General features: G+C 39.7%; 1 protein-coding gene across 9 annotated transcripts in view; it reads left to right on the forward strand.

Annotated features, from left to right (window-relative positions):
• Positions 1-22,095, forward strand: part of LOC137323640 (growth factor receptor-bound protein 14-like) — a 248,495-nt gene that overhangs the window by 199,633 nt on the left and 26,767 nt on the right. For 8 of the 9 annotated variants that reach the window (XM_067987366.1, XM_067987364.1, XM_067987362.1 and 5 more), the window contains 2 exons: positions 8,020-8,130; positions 8,498-8,593. In XM_067987366.1, the coding sequence (XP_067843467.1) occupies positions 8,020-8,130; positions 8,498-8,593 (207 nt within the window). The remainder of the gene's footprint in view (positions 1-8,019; positions 8,131-8,497; positions 8,594-22,095) is intronic. The other variant, XM_067987363.1, reaches the window with a different exon arrangement.

The following is a 22,095-nucleotide window of genomic DNA, read 5'->3' on the forward strand; positions in this document are numbered from 1 at the left end:
GTCACATTTTTTAAAAACTTAAATAAAATGACTAGTTTCATTTTTTGACTCTTAGACCAAGTTTCAGAACCATTTTACTGAGTGTATATTTTTGTTTAGGAGGTGAATTGATCATTCATTGAACAAAACAATATACTATTTGTTAACTCAGTGGTAAGTTTATTTAAAGATTAATGATTAACAATGTAGTGATACATTTACTTGAACAGTGTATTCTTACTCAACACTGGGAAGTGAACATCTGAGTTAATTGAAGCATTTGTGCAGTGTGAAGTTTTTGTGTTCCAAGAAAACAAAGAATGGTCTATATCAGTTATGAATAAACGTACCCTTCATTTACTGATAACAATTACCAGTGACAATAAATAACTGGCACCATAACCTTAACCTTCAGGTATTATCTGATTAGCAGGTTACATAAACTAAGGCGAGATAAGAAATGCTTATGGAAGTAAAATATATTTATGTACTCTGTTCTGTCAAGCATTTTTCCATGAGGGTTTGTAAATATATCAGTTGCAATAAGTATGATTAAACATTTACTTACTTATACTAATTAACTGAAACTAGTAAAGTATTTGCACTTGTGCGGTACAGCGTTTTGTATTGATGCCTCTTCTAAAACACACATTTAAAGCAAATGATTATAGAAGTTTTTTTTTAAACTTCAGGCTTCTTATTTATTTGTTTCACCCAAAGAGTGTTAAATAGAATTTTTTTTTAGAAAAGATGGATTTTACTCACTAGTGTGTCCTGTTTGCGTTCCATTTGACTATTTAAGGACGTACTTGTACTGCACATTCAGCACTGTTGCAAAATGGTTTTGGCTTCACCAATTCTAAAATTAGAGTTTCCACTTTGGGCGCAATCAGGAAATTGGGCGCAATTGGAAATTGCGTTCAAAATTTCACTGGTTAGGTTACAGTTCAAGTTTCCGTTTAAAAAATCATTTAGGTAATCACAAACGTAAAATCTTCCATGAACCAATGTAATTGGGCAGAGTAATAGAATGTAATTGTTTGATTTTTTTTCCTTTCCATTTAAAAAGTATTCACTGATGTATTTAAGCATGGTAACCTGGCTCAGTTTTATTAATACAGCTGAATATGGGTTTATCACAAAATAAGCATTTTTACTAAGTGTGCAGTCCTCCACCTATGAGTAACCTGATTTAAAATCACTGAAAATGACTTTTAAAAACTATACTGAACCATTTACTGCTTTCATTGGTGTACACCAGTCAGTTTCTTAGTAAATTAAATAATTTTTGTTATGAGAAAATTCACCTACTATCGTGCACCTAAGAAAATGAGTGCAATTTGAAGAACCTTCCCTGACCAGGGCAATTGGCGGAATCTCACAATGTTGACTTGGAAGCATGGCCAGTTTTGTGGCAAATTGAATCTTAAACCGGCGTAAAAGATTATTGAAAACATGAACGGAAGTGGTTTTGGGTGTAACTTGCGTTTAAAATTCCCTGATCCTTTGCGCTGGTTCGGCCGACTCTGCCCGGATTGTGCTAATATAACTGGTGTAAACAAGTGGAAACTCTCCCCATGTAGTTTTAATCTGGTGTTAAGGCCTGACCTGACTCCAGAACAAAGCGGAGTGAGAGTCTCTCCTTTCGGGAATTTAACTCGCTTTGCTTTATTGTAAGGTTGAGCCCTAACTCTTGATGCTGGCTGCATTTATGCTTTAACTATTTTGCTGCAATTGTTGTGTAAATGCACCTTAAGTGTGTCTGATTTAATTTCACAGTAAAAACATATCTTGTACATCTGAGATGAAATGTGATGGTCTTACCGCCCTCATCATCATCACCATCCCTCCCTCAAAAATGTAGGTTCCAAAATTATCAATTATTTTAGAGTTAATCTTTATTACCTTATCATAGTAAGTGTGCTTGATCATAACCAAATACATAGGAGCACTTCTGAGACTGGCTTAGAGCCCATGTATTTTTTTGCTATAGGTGGTCATTGCCTGATACTGGTGGTCATGTAATTTCAATTTAATGTTTGTTGATTGATTTTTTTTTTCAGCTTTACTATCTAATCAATCATTTCAATGAAGAGACTGTACAGGCAGATAGTTATTAGTCTCTTTAAAAGGAAGTGTGAAAGGACACTAGGTGAAAATACTGTCCTTTTGCTATCGGGCCTTCGTTCAAATCCAGGTTGGTTTGATGGGATTAAAATATTCTCTGTCTTTAAGAGCCCTAAGTGAAATGAGTTTGGATAGTCTCATTCTACTTAACAATTGCTATAGGTCAATAGTACAAAATATTTTGACCCAATTGGTAATAATATGGCAGTCCCATTAGACCACAGGGATGACTGGTGAGCTATTTCTGTTTTGCACATTGATAAAGTAGGGATGTACTTCAGAGATTGGGGTTATGGTACAATCTTTTCTTAGTGTAGCCTTGGCCTGGGAATGTGTGATGTCGTCATTAGCTGGAAATGTATTGAACCCCCAAGTGCTGACCATCTTCGCTTAAAGTAACCAAATTTACAAAATCATAGAAATTGCAGCAAAGAAGGAGGCCATTTGGCCCATCGTGCCTGTCACAGTGCTGACCCTTCAACTGGAGCTATCTACTCACACTCATTTTCCTGCCTGTTCCTCAAATTCTTTTTAAAATCTTCCTTTTCAAACAAAAAGTTAAATGGAACTAACAGTAAAAGTCAAAAATATATTCAATTTCTTTTTAAATGGTGTTGTAGTCTTTGCCTGATAACCCACTTGGATTAAAGCAGTCCATATTCTAATTATCTTTTATGTGAAGGAGATTCTTTAGTGTTCTCTTTGTTCTTCTAGTGATCCTATTCCTGCTTGTTTCTGACATCACCAACTAGTGGAGAGAACTTTCACTATTTCCTCAATCTTTCACTATTTGAAAATATTCTCTCTTTCCCCCTTAACCCTTTTAGTGAAAAAAACCCAATTTTTTAAACCTTTTTTCATAACTACAACCTATTTTATACAAATCCTTCTAGCGAATATTTGCTATACTCTTTCCATGGCCTTGATATCCTTCCTATAATGGGGTGCCCAGACCTGCATCCCGTACTCCCAACAGCCTAACTACTGTCTTGCACAAATGCTGCACTGACTTGTGTTTATATCCAATGCTCCATATATAAAACCCAGATTCCCATGTATTTCTTATGGCCTTTTATTATCTGCACTCGTACTTTTTAAAGATCTATGTATTTGCAACCCTATATTTCTCTGTTTCTCCACTCTTTAGAATCATAACTGTTCGGGATGTACATGTTTTCACTATTTTTCCAAAAATATACTCCTTTAGATTTCTCTGCATCTGATACTTGGCTGCCCACTCCACTCGCCTGACCACCTCCTACAATCTTCCACTGTTGGCTGTACTCCTTTTTCGGTATCAGCAAACTTTCATATCCTTCCTCTCATGCCTATTTCCAAATCATTTATATAAATTGAAAGAGGTCCCAGCACAGATCCTTGAAGCAGACCACTTCTCTCAGACCCCCAACCTGAAAAACCTCCATTCACCTCTACTATCTGCTCTCTCTTCCACAGCTATCCCTCTATCCAGGCAGCTACATTTCCTTTTGATACTACATGCATCAATCCCCATAACAAATCTCTTGTATTGCATTTTAAGAAACCCCTGGGGAAAATATACATCTCATATCACGCTTCTTTACATACGCACTTTATGATTTCCTTGAAAATTCAATCAAATTAGTCGGGCAAAATCTTCCCTCAACAAATTCTTGATGACTGTTCCTAATAAGCCCATGCCTTTCTAAGTCTTATAACTCTGGAAGTTGAGCCACAACTGAAGTTAGACTAATTGGTCTATAATTTCCTGACTTATCTCTTTTCCCTTTCTTGAAAACAAGTGTAACATTTGCCATACTGTAGTCTTTGGGCACAATTCCAGTTTCTAAAGATTTTGGGAAAATTATGCTTTACACCCTCTGTTGTCTCTTCAACGTCCCCTCAGTATTCTGAAATGTATACCACCTGAGATCCCGATTTTCTCCATTTATTCCCATTTAATTTTTTAATAGCTTCTTTTTGAATGTTTATCACCATGTATTCCTACAATCTGACTCTTGCCTTTCTCGAAAGACTGAGGAGAAATATTTATGGAGCATCGCTGCAATCCCCTCACTCTCAAATATAAGATGGCCCTCTTCATCCCCAAGTGGCCCTGCCCCTCTATTAACTGCATTTACTTCTAATGCACTTATAACAGCTCTTGCTGTTTCCTTTATGTTGATTGCCACTCATTTCATATTCCCTCTTATCTTCCTAATTTCCCTTTTGCTTCCTTTCTATTTTTATGTTTTCCATTTTTTTTCTGTATTATCTTTCCTATATTTATCATGTGCCTCCTTATTAACCTAATTTTTGCTCTAATTTCTCAATTTATTCATAGAGCACCACTTTACTGCTAAATGGAATATATTGACCGTTACCTTATCCATTATATGTTAAAAATGGAGGGAAATTTATATTCTAAAAATGACTTGACAGACTCCTGTTCAGGGAAGGAATCCGCTAAGCTTTGAACAGGGGTGGTATTAAGTGAACTGGTACAATTTTTTGTTTTCCAAATGGTTTAGTTCAACAAGTTGCAGATTTGAAAGCTCAGTACTTTTTTGCCTAAGTCAATAGATGTAAATTAATAAAAATGGAGAATATTTGTAACAAGTTATTCTGAAATATTTAACGTGATATTTGATAATCTTGCCTGAAAAGGAGATTCCTGTTGATATGTGGGATTTCAACCAGGAATGAAAACATCAATATAAACTAGAGAACAATTAAAAGTTGCTTGATAGATGATTGAACTTGGTTTAGTAGATCCATGGAGAATAGATTCTGTCTGAGGCTGAATCAGACTGTTCACAACCTTGGCGTCCTATTTGACCCCGAGATGAACTTCGGACCACATATCCGCTTCATCATCAAGACCGCCTATTTCCACCTCCGTAATATCGCCCGTCTCCGCCCCTGCCTCAGCTCATCTGCTGCTGAAACCCTCATCCATGTCTTTGTTATCTCTAGACTTGACTATTCTAATGCTCTCCTGGCTGGCCTTCCACCTTCCACCCTCCATAAACTTGAGCTCATCCAAAACTGTGCTGCCCGTATCCTAACTTGCACCAAGTCCCATTCACCCATTACCCCTGTGCTCGCTGACCTACATTGGTTCCTGATCCGGGAATGCCTCGACTTTAAAATTCTCACCCTTGTTTTCAAATCCTTCCATGGCCTCGCCCCTCCCTATCTCTGTAACCTCCTCCAACCCTACAACTCTCAGATCTCTTTGCTCCTCCAATTCTTGCCTCTTGCGCATCCCCAATTTTAATTGCTCCACCATTGGCGACAGTGCTTTCAGCTGCCTAGGCCCCAAGCTCTGGAATTCCCTCCCTAAACCTCTCCGCCCCTATAACTCTCTTTCCTCCTTTTAAGACGCTCCTTAAAACTTACATCTTTGACCAAGCTTTTGGACACCAGTTCTAATATCTCCTTATGTGGCTCGGTGTCAAATTTTGTTTGATAACGCTCCTGTGAAGCGCCTTGGGACGTTTTACTATGTTAAAGGCACTATATAAATGCAAGTTGTTGTTGTCTTTTTTAAAATTCTGCAATTCATGTGACCAATTTTATAAAGTTTTTCTTTTTACCCAGCATTTATTTGATTCACTAAAATGGTTAACTTAGACAATTATGTATAATAGGTGCTTATTATTTTAAGCTGGAAATGTTGGTCACCAGGTGGTGACTGAATGCTGCATTTATTCAAGATCTTTAATTCATAATGTCCCTTCAGTGTGAAATTAAGGTTTAATATGTTGTTCTACAGTCAGAATCAGAAGTTGACGCCAAGATTCTGAAAGGCAAAATTTAACTACTGGATTCAGGAGTACCAATAACAAAATTCCAACTGACCCTATACAGAATGAGACATCACAGAGACATTTGTTTCCTATATGCAGATACTTGGTTTACAGACCAAGCAAGTCATACATAGTTTTCTGCATGTCACTGTCTCAGAAGGTTATGATTCCCCCAGGGGCTATTGGGGAGATATGTCAACTGCTGGCTGAAAACCTGCAGCCCACACCCACCAGGAAAACTGCATTGTCTGTACCATTTCAGGTCATTATTGCCTTGAATTCTTTGCAACTAGATCCTTCAAGGCAGCATCTAATTACCTTTGGTCACATTTCTCAGGCAGCAACACGCCACTGAATCAAGAACGGGATGCTCTATTCAAGAGGACTGTACAATTCAGTCTTTAGTGGAACTAAAGAAACAGTGAACTATCCAGTTCTAAAGACTGGCAGAGTTCCCACAGGCGTAAGGAGCAATTGACAGCATGCATCAGCATCAAAGCCCCATATGATAACCTGCTCAATTTTATGAACAGCAAAGGCTTTCATTCTGTTAATGTGCAGCTAGCATGTAATGGTAATCATTTTATCCTGTACCTGAATGCTCAAAATCAAGGAACCTGCCATGATGCTTTGATCATACAGCACTCTACCATACCAGCCCTTATAGAGCCTTCTATCAGGATGATTGATTGGTGATCAGGGCTATCCTCTGCAGCTACTGATTATGGCACCTGTCAGGCTTTCACAGATGGAGTGAGACAATAGATGTAATGAGGCACATGCCACTACAAGAAATGACAGAGCAGACTGTAGGCATCGTCCAGCCTCATTTTTAATGTGCCTGGTTCATTCTGGTGGAGATCTGCAATACAGCCCAGCAAGAGTCTCCGGAATCATTATAGTTTACTGCATATTACATAACATCACAATGAAGAAAGACTTGATGCTTCTGAAAGCTGAAGGGAATTATGATGAAACATCATCAGGGTGCGTGAGGGTACGTAGGAAGGGGATGTGGAAAAGAACAGCCAGTAGACCAAGAAATGCTGACACAATTTATAGCCCATTGCTTTCAATGAATAAAAGTTGACACAACAAATAAAGTCACTTAATATCTGCCTGTACTCCCCCCGCGGCCCCCATCCCCAATACTTTCACAAAAGACCTTGACTGTCAAAGACTTCTGCCTATTTACTTCATAAGACAGAAGTCTACATTGCTATCTTCTAACTCCAAAAACTTTGTATTCATACACAGAAATGAACTCTGAAGAGTACATTTCAAGATTGGATGACACTGGCAAGGCCTCATTAACTGTGCATCCTTAGTTGGTCTCTTGAGTAGTAGTTCTTTTTATAACTGACTATATTGCTAGGCCTTTGAGGGCATAACAGTCGGCCACCTCGTGGAACTGAAGTTTCAGGTAGGAGTGGCACATTTCCTTCCTTGAAGGACACTAGTGAACTAATTGGGTTTTTACGGCAATCCAGCAGTGGTCATGGTCATTTTTTTGTTGTCAGCCCACAAATTCAGTTATTTGAATTCAATTTCATAACTTGCTGTGAATTATCTACCTCTGAGCTGCTAGTCCAGTACCATAACCATTGCATCATTGTATATTAAAATAATTTTCTTCTAATAACACCTGCAGATTTTGTAGTCACGAATGTCTCTGTAACTAATTCCCGGGAGCACCACACAATGAATTGACCTCAATGTATGTTCCAGCAAATATCGTGTAAGTAAAATGTACAGTGACTCTGTCAGAAATTAAAAGCTAAGTTTTTCAAATTACAATTACCAGTGCCATATATACCTCAAACATTGTCTGAAGGGAATACTTGGGAGATATAATATCCTCCTGGTTAGAAACCATGCATCCCTCACCATTTACACTTACATCGCGCTGGCTATTTCGGGCAATTCAGTAAGCACTTCACACCTCGTTGAAGTGCGATTACCTTAATTACTTGTCCTGTACCTAACGTTTAATGGCTCTGATCATTCGTTACAGGTTGAAAGGAATAAGTTAACTGGGAGGACGGGTTTCCTTGACATTTGAAATTTACTCATTTCAATTTTGTGCATTTAATAATTGTCTATTTTCCACTCATAATCACAGGAACCAAGACATCTGCAGTTTGTTGCTGAATTCAGTGAAAGCAATGTTTACACACTGTTATCAGGGAGGAAGATGTACGGAGCTCCAACAAATTTTGGATTCTGCATCAAGGTATACCTTTTCTGTTAAATGGAGTTCCAACTATGTATAAATCTCATGTAATTTGTGCATGTATGACTTTTTTTTCCCCCCAAACTGCAACAAAAGATAAAAGATCAGCTCTTTCTGCATTATATAATGTGTGTTTTGAGGTGCAATGCTGACTAAGTTTATCCATCTTTTTCAGAGAAGACTTTTCTATAAGGAATAATAGTGTGCGTTTACAGTATCTGTTAACTGAACACACATGGATTGAAGGGGATAAAAAGAACAATTGTAATCATCAGGCTTTAATTTAGGAGCATTTTAGTGGTTTTTAATTCCAACAGATATTTTTAAGCTATACATTAATCCTAAACAATCTCCTGTGGCCTTCCAGCCTCACAAATCGGGAGGTGCCAGAGACCTGAAGTTGCTTTGTGCAGATGATGAACAGAGTAGGACTTGCTGGGTGACAGTGGTTCGGCTTTTTAAGGTAATAGTTTTAGTATAGTTATAAAAGCATAAAAAATTGATCCAGTTTATATTTATAAACACTGCATTCTTCTAAAATATATACTTATTTTAAAATGATTAAAGGTAGTCTGTTATCAGTTTCTTTATTCTCTAGCAGTTTTGTATGCGTGTATATCTGTTATGTATAATGCTTTAAATGTACTCTGCTCATTATATTCCACCTTGGCTAAATAGCAGTTTGCTGTTATGCAAGTTTGCCTGATTTCTTTGAAGTATTTTAAAACCATGAAATTTAAGTTTCATATTGTTGAACTTCAACTGAATTGTCAATATAAAAATGTGTAAATTTTCACTTTTTAAAAACTTTCTTTTGAGTCCAGCACTTTAATAAATGATTACGGCGTTGGGCTTCTCATCCTTTGGGTAGTGCAAGCAAAGGCTCCAGTCCTGGCCTCGTCAGTGCAGTCATGGCTGTTAACGTTAACAGCATTGCATCCAATTGGGCTAAGCCTGCCAATTTGACACTTCAAAAAAAGAAAACAATAACTAACTCTTGATGCCAGTATTGCAGTACTGGGTTTTTGGTAATTTGAAAATTTTTGAGGAAATGATATTACCTTTTTGACAGCTAAGCAAACACAGGGATATGTGTGCAACAGATCAGATTTTGTTTGTCACAGGACTCTCCATTTTAATACTTTATTAAGAATCTGTAAATGGCTTCTGGACTCTGCATTTTAGAGCAAAATCTCTGCTAATTTGACTTCTGTTTAATGGAAGCAATCCACATCACGGGCTGGTACACAGACCATCTTATCAAAAGTGGCTGAGCCACCTCTGTTTAGATAGATTGTTTAATATGGAGCAAAGTTGGGTAAATGGAGTTGAGGTACTGATCAGCCATGATCTAATTGAATGGCAGAACAGGCTCGAGGGGCTGAATGGCCTACTCCCACTTCTATGTTCTTTTCAAATGAGTGTTGAATGCGAGATTTGTTTACGTGTTGGAAACTTAACATTGATTACTTTGCTGTGAGAAAGAAAGAAAGCTAATTGTTTGGGATTGATGACTTATGAAGAGGTGAGAGTCTGTTAGTACCTGATACTAATATTGACTGACAGCTTCATACTTGGAGCTTGTCTGCCCAAGAAGCCTTTTGCTACTTTTGCTTTTTTTGCTGAACTGCTTTTGACAGGCAAATTGAGGACTACACGAGTTTCTGTTTCTCAAGGATGCAAGCAGTTTAAATATTGTAGCGAACTACAATAAAGGTTGTTGGGTTTTCTTGTTTTGTAACAGTTTCGATAAAGATAGTGAAATCTTGCCTATGGAAGTGGTTCTTTACAGCCAGCATGAGAATTATATCCGCGCACTGTGCGTAGCATCTGCTTTGACTATTTTTGTCTGGCTGTGTTGTTTAAAAAGATATTACTGAAACACTGACTCCTAATGCCAATTTTGGATGTATTAGTTTGGAGAATTTGTTGATTCCAACAGACTAAAGAAGCTGAGCCAATATCAGTTGTATGTGAGGTAATGACAGTCCTCTGAGAAAATAAAAATGAAAGACTTGCATTTATATAGCACCTGGTTATGTCTCTCAGAAATGTCTTCAACTGCTACACATACAATAAATTACCTTGATGTGCAGTGATTGTTCTTATGAAGGCGAACATGGCAGCCATTTTGCATACAGCAAAATTTCACGAACAGCAATTAATGACCAGTTAATTTATTTTATTTTGGTGTTATTGGTTGAGGGAGAAATGTTGCCAGGGCACTGGGAGGACTTCCTGCTGCCTTGGGATCCTTAGCATTAACCAAAGCAATAAAACGTTGGTTTAATTCATTCAAACAATGAGAGTTGATTAATGTTGGGGAAGGGCTGCTGGATTGGAAATGATGCTAACGTTTTTGAAAAAGGTGCCCAAACAGTCCCAGGCTATTACAGATCTAGTAGTTATGCATTGATATTGGGTAAAATGATGGATTTCATTATCTAGAGTAAGTTGAAGATTATCTGTAGGATGATAATGTAATAAACAGCAACCAACACAAGTTCAGAAAGCTAAGACCCTGTTTGACTAACCGTGACTTTTTTGAGGAAATGGCTCTGGAAAAAACTTGAGTTTTATACTTTGACTTCCCATCTTTGATAAAGTTCTGCACTAAATGTTATTATTTAAAGCAGCAGAACTTCAAGGTAAAACATTGAATAAACAGGAACAACTTTATTAAGGTTTAGAACAACAATTATACATGGCAGCTCATCTTCATTGCTTAGCTTGATCTGACTGTCTTAAATCAACTGCTGAGTAAATCATGTCAGACACTTGATTGTTAAGGGACTGCCTCTAAATTACACACTCAAACTGATACATAACATTGAGACTGTAGTCGCACCTGCGTGACTGTGAAATACAACCACGCAATGCCTAAGAGTTGTTCAAATCTGGAAGATATCAAATGTTTCGTCAACTCCGATTTCAGAATTGTTGAGTAACAAGATACTGACATTCACTTTTAATTTGAGCAGGTCGCCAGGTGGCATCCTTTCCCCCCCACCCCCCAAATCCCTGGGGTTGTTTCTAATTGTACTGGTGATATGGGATTTTGAACACCCTTTCAACCTATACAAGATAAGACACATGCTGGAGTCTATAGGAGCAGAAAGAAAGCAAGAGACAGTCTGTTGCTTATTTCTGCTATTGAGAGAAGAGAAAATGTATTGTTTTTCTTACCCACAAGTGATATTTTAAGGATGATCAGAAAAGGAGGCGGGTGAACTATCTATTTTTGTTTTCTTTGGACAGTGAAAGCAGTCAAGGAAGAAGGAAGAAAACTGTGAGATGGGTGGACTGCTTTGCAGTTTGAATTTTTTTACTCTTAACATACATAGGTTGTTTTGGTGTTTACTTGGGCCCAAAGAAAAGGGAAAAGCGGTTAATACTTGAGACTTACTGCTGTTGCCCAGAGAAGGGAAGAAGAGTTGATGAAAATATACATAACTGTGTTTACAATATAACATCCCTGTACCTTGACCAGGACAGGTGAAATGTTTGGGTAAATAAAACAGAAACTTAGTAAAAGTTCACCTGTCTAAGTTAAGATTTCAGGAGCCCACATCACCACAGTCTTTATCAAGCCACTTTTCTGAGGCTGCACAGTCTTAGCATCCCCTTTCCACAGGGTTGGACAGAGACTATTGAGGTGATTATTCAATCAACTAATTGAGCACCTGTCAGTTAGGATTAGTAATCAGGAGATATGGTCATCAACTCAAAACATTTAATATGTTATATAAAAGAGTTCTCTACTTATTGTTCTTTGTTCAGTGCTTTACACCATGGCATCCAGGCAAAAACTGGGCACCATTAAGGAGTAGACAAGTGTAGCCACTGTCCCTGACCCTTCAAATTGCTGATTTGGAAAAATGGTGTTAAGTGCTAAATCCAGCTTAGCATGACCATTGACACATGCACAAAAGTTATAGCTGTAGTTGTTAACCCCTATCACCACGGTACACGCCTCTCGACTCAGAACTGTATTCTTACTTCTTACAGAAGGAGCAACCTTTGTTACCATCAACAAAGAGTTGACTGTTGAAGGACATTTTCTCCACATGGACTCTTTGGAGACTGCAGTGTGGAAGCTGGTCCTCTCTCATTTGCCATCTTTTACATTGGACAAGCTCCTCTGCTTTCAGTTAACAGACTGGGGGATGTCAAGTATTGTGTGAGAAATGCATAAGTTAATCAAAGGCAGCCAGCATGGATTTGTTAAAGGCAAATGATATGCTACGTATAGGGAATGCAATCTTGAAATTTACTGATGATACAAGAGTAAGGGGATTGGCGAACAGTAAGGAAGACAGTAAAAGAGATCATGAAGACTTAGACAGGTTATCAAATGGGCAGATAGGTGGATAATGCAATTTAATGTGGATACGTGTGAGGTACTACACTGAGAGGAAAAACAAAACGGGGAATTTTAACTCCCAGCTGTCGGCTGGCGAAATGCACATGCCGACTGTCAAGGAGGTGCAACGGGAGGCCTGGTCCATTTTAACGGCTGGACCTCATTTAAATAGAGCCGGTGAGCTGCCCGCCCATACAGACATCCAGAGGCAGCTAGCCGAGTTCAGGCAGTGATTACATTGTGGCCTGGAGGCCACCCGGCCGGCAGCGAGATAAGTCATCGGGTGGGGGCTGGAAGGTTCAGGAACATGGAAGGTGGGGGGGGGGGTAGAAACACTGGAGCACTCCTCCTACTCCTAGCCCCCCAAAAATAAGTTTTCTTTTTTGCTTGGAGGGCATCCACTTCTGGTCCATGGTGGACACTCGCTCAGCAATGTATAAAAATGGCTTTGGGGTCTTATCTATGTAATAGGACCCCGATTAGCGGCGCCTCATCTGCTCGGTTTTAACATGGTCGCAGGTCAAAAAAGAGCGTTAAGAGGGCCACTTTGATTTGATCTAGTGCTTTAACCTGTTTCCACTGGAATTAAAATTCCCCCTAAAGCATACAATCAATTGAAACATGCTGATGGATATAGATGAACAGAGAGACATTGAGGCTCAAGTAGTTGCCTGTGAGGGAGTCGAGAATGAAGTGGAGGGTGTTGGAGGGAGAGTAATTTTGATACTGGGGTAAGGGAGCAAGCCAAGGCAATTGAGGGAAGAGGCAAAGAAAATAGGGGTGAGGGAGAGTGGGATTGGGACACTGGAGAGGAGAAAGGATGGGGCAATGGGCAGTGAGGGGATGGAGGAGAAGAGGATTGAAAAGGGAGGGTAAGGGGAAAGCCACCTGGTTTGAGGGTTGGTGGGATGGGATAGGGGCAGTAAATGAAGCAGGTGAGTGGAGTTGAAGCAGGAGGGACAAGGAAGCATTGAGGCTGAGCATGAGGGAATAGGGATGAGTGAGCAGCAATATGGTGGTGAGTGAGGGACAAGGTAGGATAAGGGCATGAAGATATGCGAGGATTGGGTAGGGGATGCGATGGGACAGAGAGGTGCTGGCAAGATATAGGGGAAGGGACAGCATGTGGGACTGAAGAAGCAGTCGTTGGGCAATGGGAGTGGAGCACCTGCCCTTTTAGGTTACTTTCTGCTGCCAGCCTGCCATCTACCGATGCCTGGCAGGATCCCTTCACCTACCCATGACCTAAAACCTGACTACAGTCCTGGCCAGCTCCCTCGCCCAATCACCGTCTGTAACTCCTACCAACCAGCACCTGTAAGTTTCAACAACAAAAGAAGAACGACAGAAAGCAAAAGAATTAAAGAGACAGAAGAAAAGGGCAAAGGAGAAAAGAACAAAAGGCAAAGAAAGAGGACTCAAACACAAGCAGAAAAGAACAGAAAAACACAAGTAGAGGAGAGAACCAGCAACATGACTGGTGAGACAGACTGCACATCCTACACCTTACTGTGCAAAACACCATGGGATATCCACTAGTACATAAATATATCTTTAACTGACAATGTTATGTTTAGTGGTTGTTATTTAATATTTTTTCATAAAGGAAGCAAAAATTGATCCCTGAATTAAAACAAAACTAGCGATCTTACTATGACAAAATTGTTAAATTGCAACCATCTTTTAATAATTATTAAATTGACTTCCTGACTGCCAAAACATCAGAATGCCCTCTTTACTAAATATTTTGATCAAGTATCTTAAACATGTAAGATCACAAGTTAATTATTGATGGGGAAAGCCATTCAACCCATTTGATCCAGCAATCCAGCGAGATCCTAATGACTACACCACCACCCCCCCTCCAAATAGTAACATCTAATTGTTTCTTAAATGAGTACAGATTTTTTGCCTCTGTTACTCTATCTGGTAGTTTTTTTTACACATGGTGGTTACTTTTTGTGTGAAGAAGAATTTCCTGATATCTGTCCTAAAAATACCCATCTCTAATTCAAATCTGTATGCCCTAGTTCTACTCTCAGTTTAATATGAAATAAAGAAAGAACTTGCATTTAATGACCTCAGGATTTCCCAAAGTGCTTCACAGCCAATGAAGTACTTTTGAAGTGTAGTCACTGTTGTAAGGTGGGAAACATGGCAATTTGTGCAAGGCAAGGGCCCACAAACAACAATGGGATAAATGGCCAGATTTAGTGATGTTAATTGAGGGATAAATATTGGTCAGAACTCTGGGAGAATTTCCCTGCTCCTCCTCCTCTTTGAATAGTGCTGAGGATCTATTACGTCCACCTGAGAAGGCAGAGGGGGCATCGGTTTGACGTTTCATCTGAAAGAAGGCACTTCCGACAGTGCAGCATTCCCTCAGTATTAAGTGACATCCTGGACTACGTGCTCAAGTCTCTGGAGTGAGGCTTCAATCCATGACCTCTAACTCGGAGGTGAGAGAGCTACCACTGAGCCAGGGCTGACACCTAATTAAGGGTTCAACACCCCTTCAAACAGGAAAAGGGTAACAGGACTGAGGTTTCAGGAAAACATGGTGTGTATGTGTGGGTGGGTGGGGAGGAGAGGAGAGGGGAGAGGAGGTTAAGTCTGAATTTAAAACTGTTGCAGGTTGAGGAATATTCCAGCATAACTTTTTCTATACCCTTCACTCTCATAAACCTATATAAGATCACATCTTGGACAGCTCTTTTCCAGGCTGAAAAACCCAAGATTCTGCAGCCTTTTTTCATTCCTCAAACACCCGCCACTGGGATTCAGCATTGTGGCTCTTCTCTGCACTGTCTCCAGCACTTGAATGGCTCACGTTTCTTGATGACCAGAACTGTAAGCAGTATTCAAGGTGCAATGTGACTAAAGTTTAATCATTACCTCCCATGACCCATATTACATTGTTTTGGTTATGTAGTTCAACATCCTTTTGGCTTTGTTGATAGCTGCTCTGCATTGGTTGGACATGTTTAGCATGAAGTTTAATAAGACTCCTATATCTTTTGCAGTTTATCCATAACTATTTTAACACCTTGACACCATTCGTGGAGTATGTGTGTCGTCTGGTTTTTGTGTCGCACTTCACATTTGTCTGTATTAAATTTCATCTGCCATTGTCCTGTCCACTAAACATATCATGTCCAACTCATTCTGAACTTCTGAGCTGCCCCTCCTAGTTTGATCACACCTGCAAATTGTACCACTTTGCATTCAGTTTCTGAATCCAGATCATTTATGATAAGGCTGAAAACAAACAAATTCTCAGGGATAGAGACACGAGGGAGGAGATTTGTGAAGCACTGATGATCATTATGGGGGAGTCATTAGACACTGAGGAGTTACCAGAAGAATGGAAACAAGCTATTGTGGTGCCCATATAAAAAAAGGGTGATATAACAGACAGAGGCAATCATAGATCCATTAGACCTATTTTCATACTTTGTAAAATAATGAAATTTATCAGGTGTAACCTTGAGGCTTATCTGTACAACAGTAACCTGGCAAACAGCAGTCAACATGGATTCCAAAAGGGAAGATCCTTCCTGGCCAATTTCTTCATTTTTTTTGATGTGTGATAATCCAAGTGGACTGTGGCATGCCTGGATTTCCAAAAGGCATTTATCAAAGTTCTACATGAAAGGCTATTAATTAAACCCAAAGCTGTGAGGATTCAGGGTAAGCCTAGAAATGGATGAGAAACTGGTTGAAGGGTAGGAAATAATGAGCACTCATTAGAAGAGTTATGTATGAGTTGGAGAGAAGTACTGAGTGGATACCACAACTATTTCTAATTTACATAAATGATCTGAATTCAGAAACTGAATGCGAAGTGGTACAGTTTACAGGTATGATCAAACTAGGAGGGGCAGCTCAGAAGTTACAGAATGAGTTGGACATGATATGTTTAGTGGACAGGACAATGGCAGATGAAATTTGATGCAGACAAATGTGAAGTGCCACACAAAAACCAGATGACACACGTACTCCATGAATGATCTCAAGGTGTTAAAATAGTTACAGATAAACTGCAAAAGATATAGGAGTCTTATTAAACTCCACACTAAACATGTCCAACCAATGCAGAGCAGCTATCAACAAAGCCAAAAGGATGTTGAACTATATAACTAAAACAGTGCAATATAGGTCATGGGAGGTAATGATTAAACTTTAGCCTTATTAGCTCATCTAGGACTTCCACTTCATTTATAACAAAGTCATTGTTTGGAAAGGATGTGTTGCTTATGTCTTCCCTTGTGAATACATGGAGGAAGTATTCACTCAGAATATTTACTATTTTGTGCACATCCTGTTTTAAGCTGTTTGCATCTTTTATGGTTTTCATCTCTTCTCTGATTGCTCTATTCCTGTTCTGGTACTGAAATAATTTGTTACTGATATGCTTAGTCTCATCTGCCATTCTTTTTTCCTGGTCTCTCTTTGCCTCTCTGATCCCCTTTTTAATATGTTTCTGCTACCTCTTGTATTCATCCCAGTGGGTGCCACCTTTCTCACTGCAGGAAGTTGTACAGGCCAATTTTTTTTTCCCTCTTCTCACTTTTAATTTGTTTGTTGATCTATTTTGGGTCATGTTTGTTTAGTCTGAGCTTGTTGGTTTCGGGAATGTATTTATCCAGCATTCTCATTTCCGCAGGGGTTCTCCCGTAACTTCGGTGGAACCCCGGAGAAATGGCATAAACGCCGTTTAGGCTGATCTTCCGCTGAAGTTACAGTGGACAATCAGGAGAACCACCACAGAAATTCAACCCTTGTATCCTTAAAGGTATTCTATTTGTCTTCTACTGAAGTGTTGTTGAACAACACCCCCGATCTATTCACTTTAGTTGTTCCCTTGTGTTACTGCATTTATTCCTTTTAAAAATTATATATCTGGCTCCTGGTCTTAGGTATTTCTCACTCACAGATCACATTAAACTTTTATCATTCTGTGGTCACTATCTCCCAGGTTGCTATGACTTCCATTTCCTGTGCCTTTTTTGAGTCATTTACAAATACCAGATCAAGATGAGCATTGCATCCTGTGACTTCCTTGATAAACTGGGTCAAGAAATGTCTACAAACTCTGATACTGTGGGTTTTCCAAAGTTGGTTAGGGTCAGAGATGGTAGATGTAATGCATGGCAGTTGCTTGAAGTCTTCTGTTAAAATAACTTTCCTGTTCTCATACCCTTCCTAACACTTCATAGAGAAAACTGTCCCCTTCTTATGCTGACCTGTTGGTCTATAAAATACCCCCAGTGTTAGCTTCAGTTTTTTTTTTTAGCATTAGTGATGTCTTCATGGAGTAGTTCATTTTGTAGATTTCTACCTTCCACAGGATCAACTTCTTTTACCTCCCAATTGTCTATGATATGTAGTCTACAACAACTCATTTTTCTTTGTCCACTCTGTCTTTTCTAAATATTCTAAACCTCATGTTACATTCATTTCAACCCTCTGGATTAAGCCATATCATAATTGCCCCTAAAATCCAAAGCCATTCCAGCGTTCTCCCTTCACAGGACAAAGCCTCCACCCGCCATCTCCTAAGGTGGGGGGGGGTGTTAGGACTGGGTTGTCTGAGGCTGAACCAGACCATTCGCAACCGTGGCATCCTATTTGACCCTGAGATGAGCTTCCGACCACCTATCCACTCCATCACCAAGACCGCTGACCTCCACCTCTGTAACACTGCTCGTCTCCATCCTCCGCCTCAGCTCATCTGCTGCTGAAAACCTCATCTATGCCTTTATTACCTCGAGACTTGACTATTCCAATGCTTTTCTGGCCAGCCTCCCATCTTCCACCCTCCATAAACTTGAGCTCATCCAAAACTATGCTGTCCATGTCCTAACTCGCACCAAGTCCCGTTCATCCATCACCCTTGTGCTCGCTGATCTACATTGGCTCCCGGTCCAGGAATGCCTCGATTTTAAAATTCTCATCCTTGTTTTCAAATCCTTCCGTGTCTTTGCCCCTCCTTATCTCTGTAACCTCCTCCAGCCCTACAACCCTCAGATCTCTGTGCTCCTCCAATACTTGCCTCTTGTGCATCCTCAATTTTAATCGCTCTACCATTGGTGGCCGTGCCTTCAGCTGCCTAGGCCTTAAGCTCTGGAATTCCCTCCCTAATCCTCTCCACCTTTCTGTCCTCCTTTAAGACGCTGTTCAAAAACCTACCTCTTTGACCAAGCTTTTGGTCACCTGTCCTAATATCTCCTTATGTAGCTCGGTGTCAAATTTTGTTTGAAAATCACTCCTTGGGACATTTTACTACGTTAAAGGCGCTATATAAATGCAAGTTGTTGTTGATGAAAATGAAGAAAAATAATTTCTAGACATCGCATTTTTCTCCTGATCTGTATGGTCTGAAAGCTGGTACAAACCAGAACCTTCAATGCCCAATAATTGCTACAAATCATGTCCATCAGAGATGCAACCCCAGTCTTGTATCTTTGTCGCTTGGTCAGGAGGAGAATGAAGTGAAAATTAAAACAATTTAAAGGGAATTAAAATCTCAGTGGAAGCTCATTTAGATTGTACAAGAAAACTTTTGGCAGGAAAATATCAATGAATTTTAATGTTCTAATAATTTGAATATCTGTTAATTTTTAAGTTTGATTTCTAATTTAATACACAGCATATATTCTGGATGTGGTTATTACTGTGTCTGCGTTTAACCTGCCATGACCTTTCAGGTAGGTGAGAACTCACTGCTGATGTGTTGACTACTGCTCAGGGCTCCTGCTAGCCCTGCCCAAGTAGAGCTCCTTGTCACTATGCTTGGATGAGTAGTATCTGCTCTTGGCCAGCTCACTGCTCACTCCAAGTCACTCCTGGGTGGTACCTGCAGCGGACTGGTTGCGATGAGACCTGGCTCCGCTCAGGGCAACTGTGATTTGCAGTAGAATCAGCACCAGGATGCAGGGGTAATCAAATTAGAATGAAGATTTTTTTTCACCTCTTGCTACCTTCATGTACACCAATGGTTCAGGTAGTGCACCGATAGGTTGGTCCCCCATAACCTTCTGCCACTGGAAACAATTTTTTCTTATGTACTCTGTCAAAACCGTTAATGATTTTGAACACTCCTATCAAATCTCCTCTTAACCTTCCCTACTCTAAGGCGAACAACCCCAGCTTCTCTCGTCTCTCCACGTAACTGAACTCCCTCATCCCCAGTAGCATTCGAGTAAATCTCTTCTGCACCCTCTCTAAAGCCTTTATATTCTTCCTAAAGTGTGGTGCCCAGAATTGAACACAGTACTCCAGCTGAGGCCTAACCAGTGTTTGTTTTATAAAGGTTTAGAATAACTTCCTTGCTTTTGTATTCTATGCCTCAATTAATAAAGTCCAGGATTCCATATGCTTTTTTAACAGCCTTCTCAACTTGTCTTGCCACCTTCAAAGTTTTGTGTGCATACATCCCCAGGTCTCTCTGTTCCTGTACCCCCTTTAAAATTGTACCATTTAGTTTATATTGCCTCTCCTCATTCTTCCTACCAAAATGTATCACTTCTCTGCATTAAATTTCATCTGCCATGTGTCTGCCCATTTCATCAGTCTGTCCATGACCTCCTGAAGTCTGTTCTGGTCTCCTTATCTAATGAAGGATATACTTGCCTTCGAGGCTGTGCAACAAAGGTTCACTAGATTAATTCCTGGGATGAGAGGGTTGTCTTATGAAGAGAGGTTAAGTAGAATAGGCCTATACGCTGTGGAGTTTAGAAGAATGAGAGGGGATCTCATTGAAACATATAAGATTATTAGCGGGCTTGACAGGGTAGATGCTGAGAGATTGTTTCCCCTGACTAGAGATTCTAGAACTAGGGAGCATAATCGCAGGAAACCTGGTCGGCCATACGTGACTGAGATGAGGAGGAATTTCTTCACGCAGAGGGTTGGGAATCTTTGGAATTCGCAATCCCAGAGGGCTGTAGATGCTGAGTCGTTGAATATATTCAAGGCTGAAATGGATAGATTTTTGGGCTCTAGGGGAATCAAGGGATATGGGGATTGGGCGGGAATGTGGAGTTGAGGTTGAAGATCAACCATGATATGATTGAATGGCGGAGCAGGATCGAGGGGCTGTAAGGCCTACTCCTGCTCCTAATTTCTTATGTTACTATCCTCCATTGTGATCTTTGTGTCATCTGCAAATTTTGAAATTATTTCTTGTATACCCAAGTCCAGGTTGTTAATGTATATAAAAAAGAGCAATGGTCCCAATACCGCCCCTGGGGAACACCACTGTATACTTCCCTCCAGTCTGATAAACAACCGTTCACCACTACTCTTTGCTTTCTGTCCTCAGCCAATTTTGTATCCACGCTGCGACTGTCCCATTAATCCCATGGGCTTTAATTTTGCTTACTACTCTATCATGTGGTACTTTATCAAATGCCTTTTGAAATTCCAGGTACACATCAACTGCACTGCACTCATCAACCCTTTCCATTACTTCATCAAAGAACTCAATCAAGTTAGTCAAACATGATTTTCCTTTAACAAATCCGTGCTGAGTTTCATTTATTGGCCCATATTTTTCCAAGTGCCAATTAATTTTGACCCGGATTATTGTCTCTAAAAGTTTGCACACTTCTGAAATTAGGCTGACTTGGCCTGTAGTTGCAGGGTTTATCCCTCCCCTTTTTTGAACAGGTGTGTAACATTTTCAATCCTTTAGTTCTCTGGCACCGCCCCCATATCTAAGGAGGATTGGAAGATTGTGGTCAGAGCCTCCACAATTTCTATCCTTACTTCCCTCATTAAGCTAGGATGCATCCCATCTGCACTGGGTGACTTTTCCACTTTGAGTACTGCCAGTCTTTTAAGTACCTCCTTTATCTATTTTTATTCTATCCAATATTGCTCCTACAACTTCCTTTACTGCTACATTGGCAGAATCCTCTTCTCTAGATGTGAAGTATTCATTTAGTACCTCAGCCATACCTTCTGCCTCCACAAGAAGATCTCCTTGTTTGTCCCTAATCGGTCCCACCCTTCCTTTGACTACCCTTTTACTATTTGTATGCTTATAAAAGACTTTTGGGTTCCCTTTTATGTTAGCCAGCAATCTTTTCTCATACTCTCTTTTTGCCCTTTCTTATTCCTCTTTTTAGATCTCCTCTGTAATTTCTGTATTTAGCTTGATTCTCTACTGTATTATGAACCTTACATTTATCATGAGCCTCCTTTTTCTGTTTCATTTGAATCTCTATATCTTCAGTCAGGGAGCTCTAGCTTTGGATGTCCTTCCTTTCCTCTTTGTGGGAATGTATCTACTCTGTACTCGAATCATCTCCTCCTTGAAGGCCTCCATTGTTCAATTACTGTTTTGCCTACCAATTTTTGATTCCAATTCACCTGGACAGTATCCCTTTTTAACTCACTGAAATTAGATCTCCTCCAGTTAAGTATTTTTACGCTTGATTGTTCCTTGTCCTTTTCCATAGCTATTCTAAACCTAATATTATGATCACAGAAAATGCTGGAAATACTTAGCAAGCCAGGCAGCACCTGTGGAGAAAGAAACAGAATTAATGTTTCAGGTTGATGACCATTCGTCAGAACTGGGAGAAGTTGAAGAT

Source organism: Heptranchias perlo, chromosome 7, assembly GCF_035084215.1.
Source record: "Heptranchias perlo isolate sHepPer1 chromosome 7, sHepPer1.hap1, whole genome shotgun sequence".
NCBI classification, from domain to species: domain Eukaryota; kingdom Metazoa; phylum Chordata; class Chondrichthyes; order Hexanchiformes; family Hexanchidae; genus Heptranchias; species Heptranchias perlo.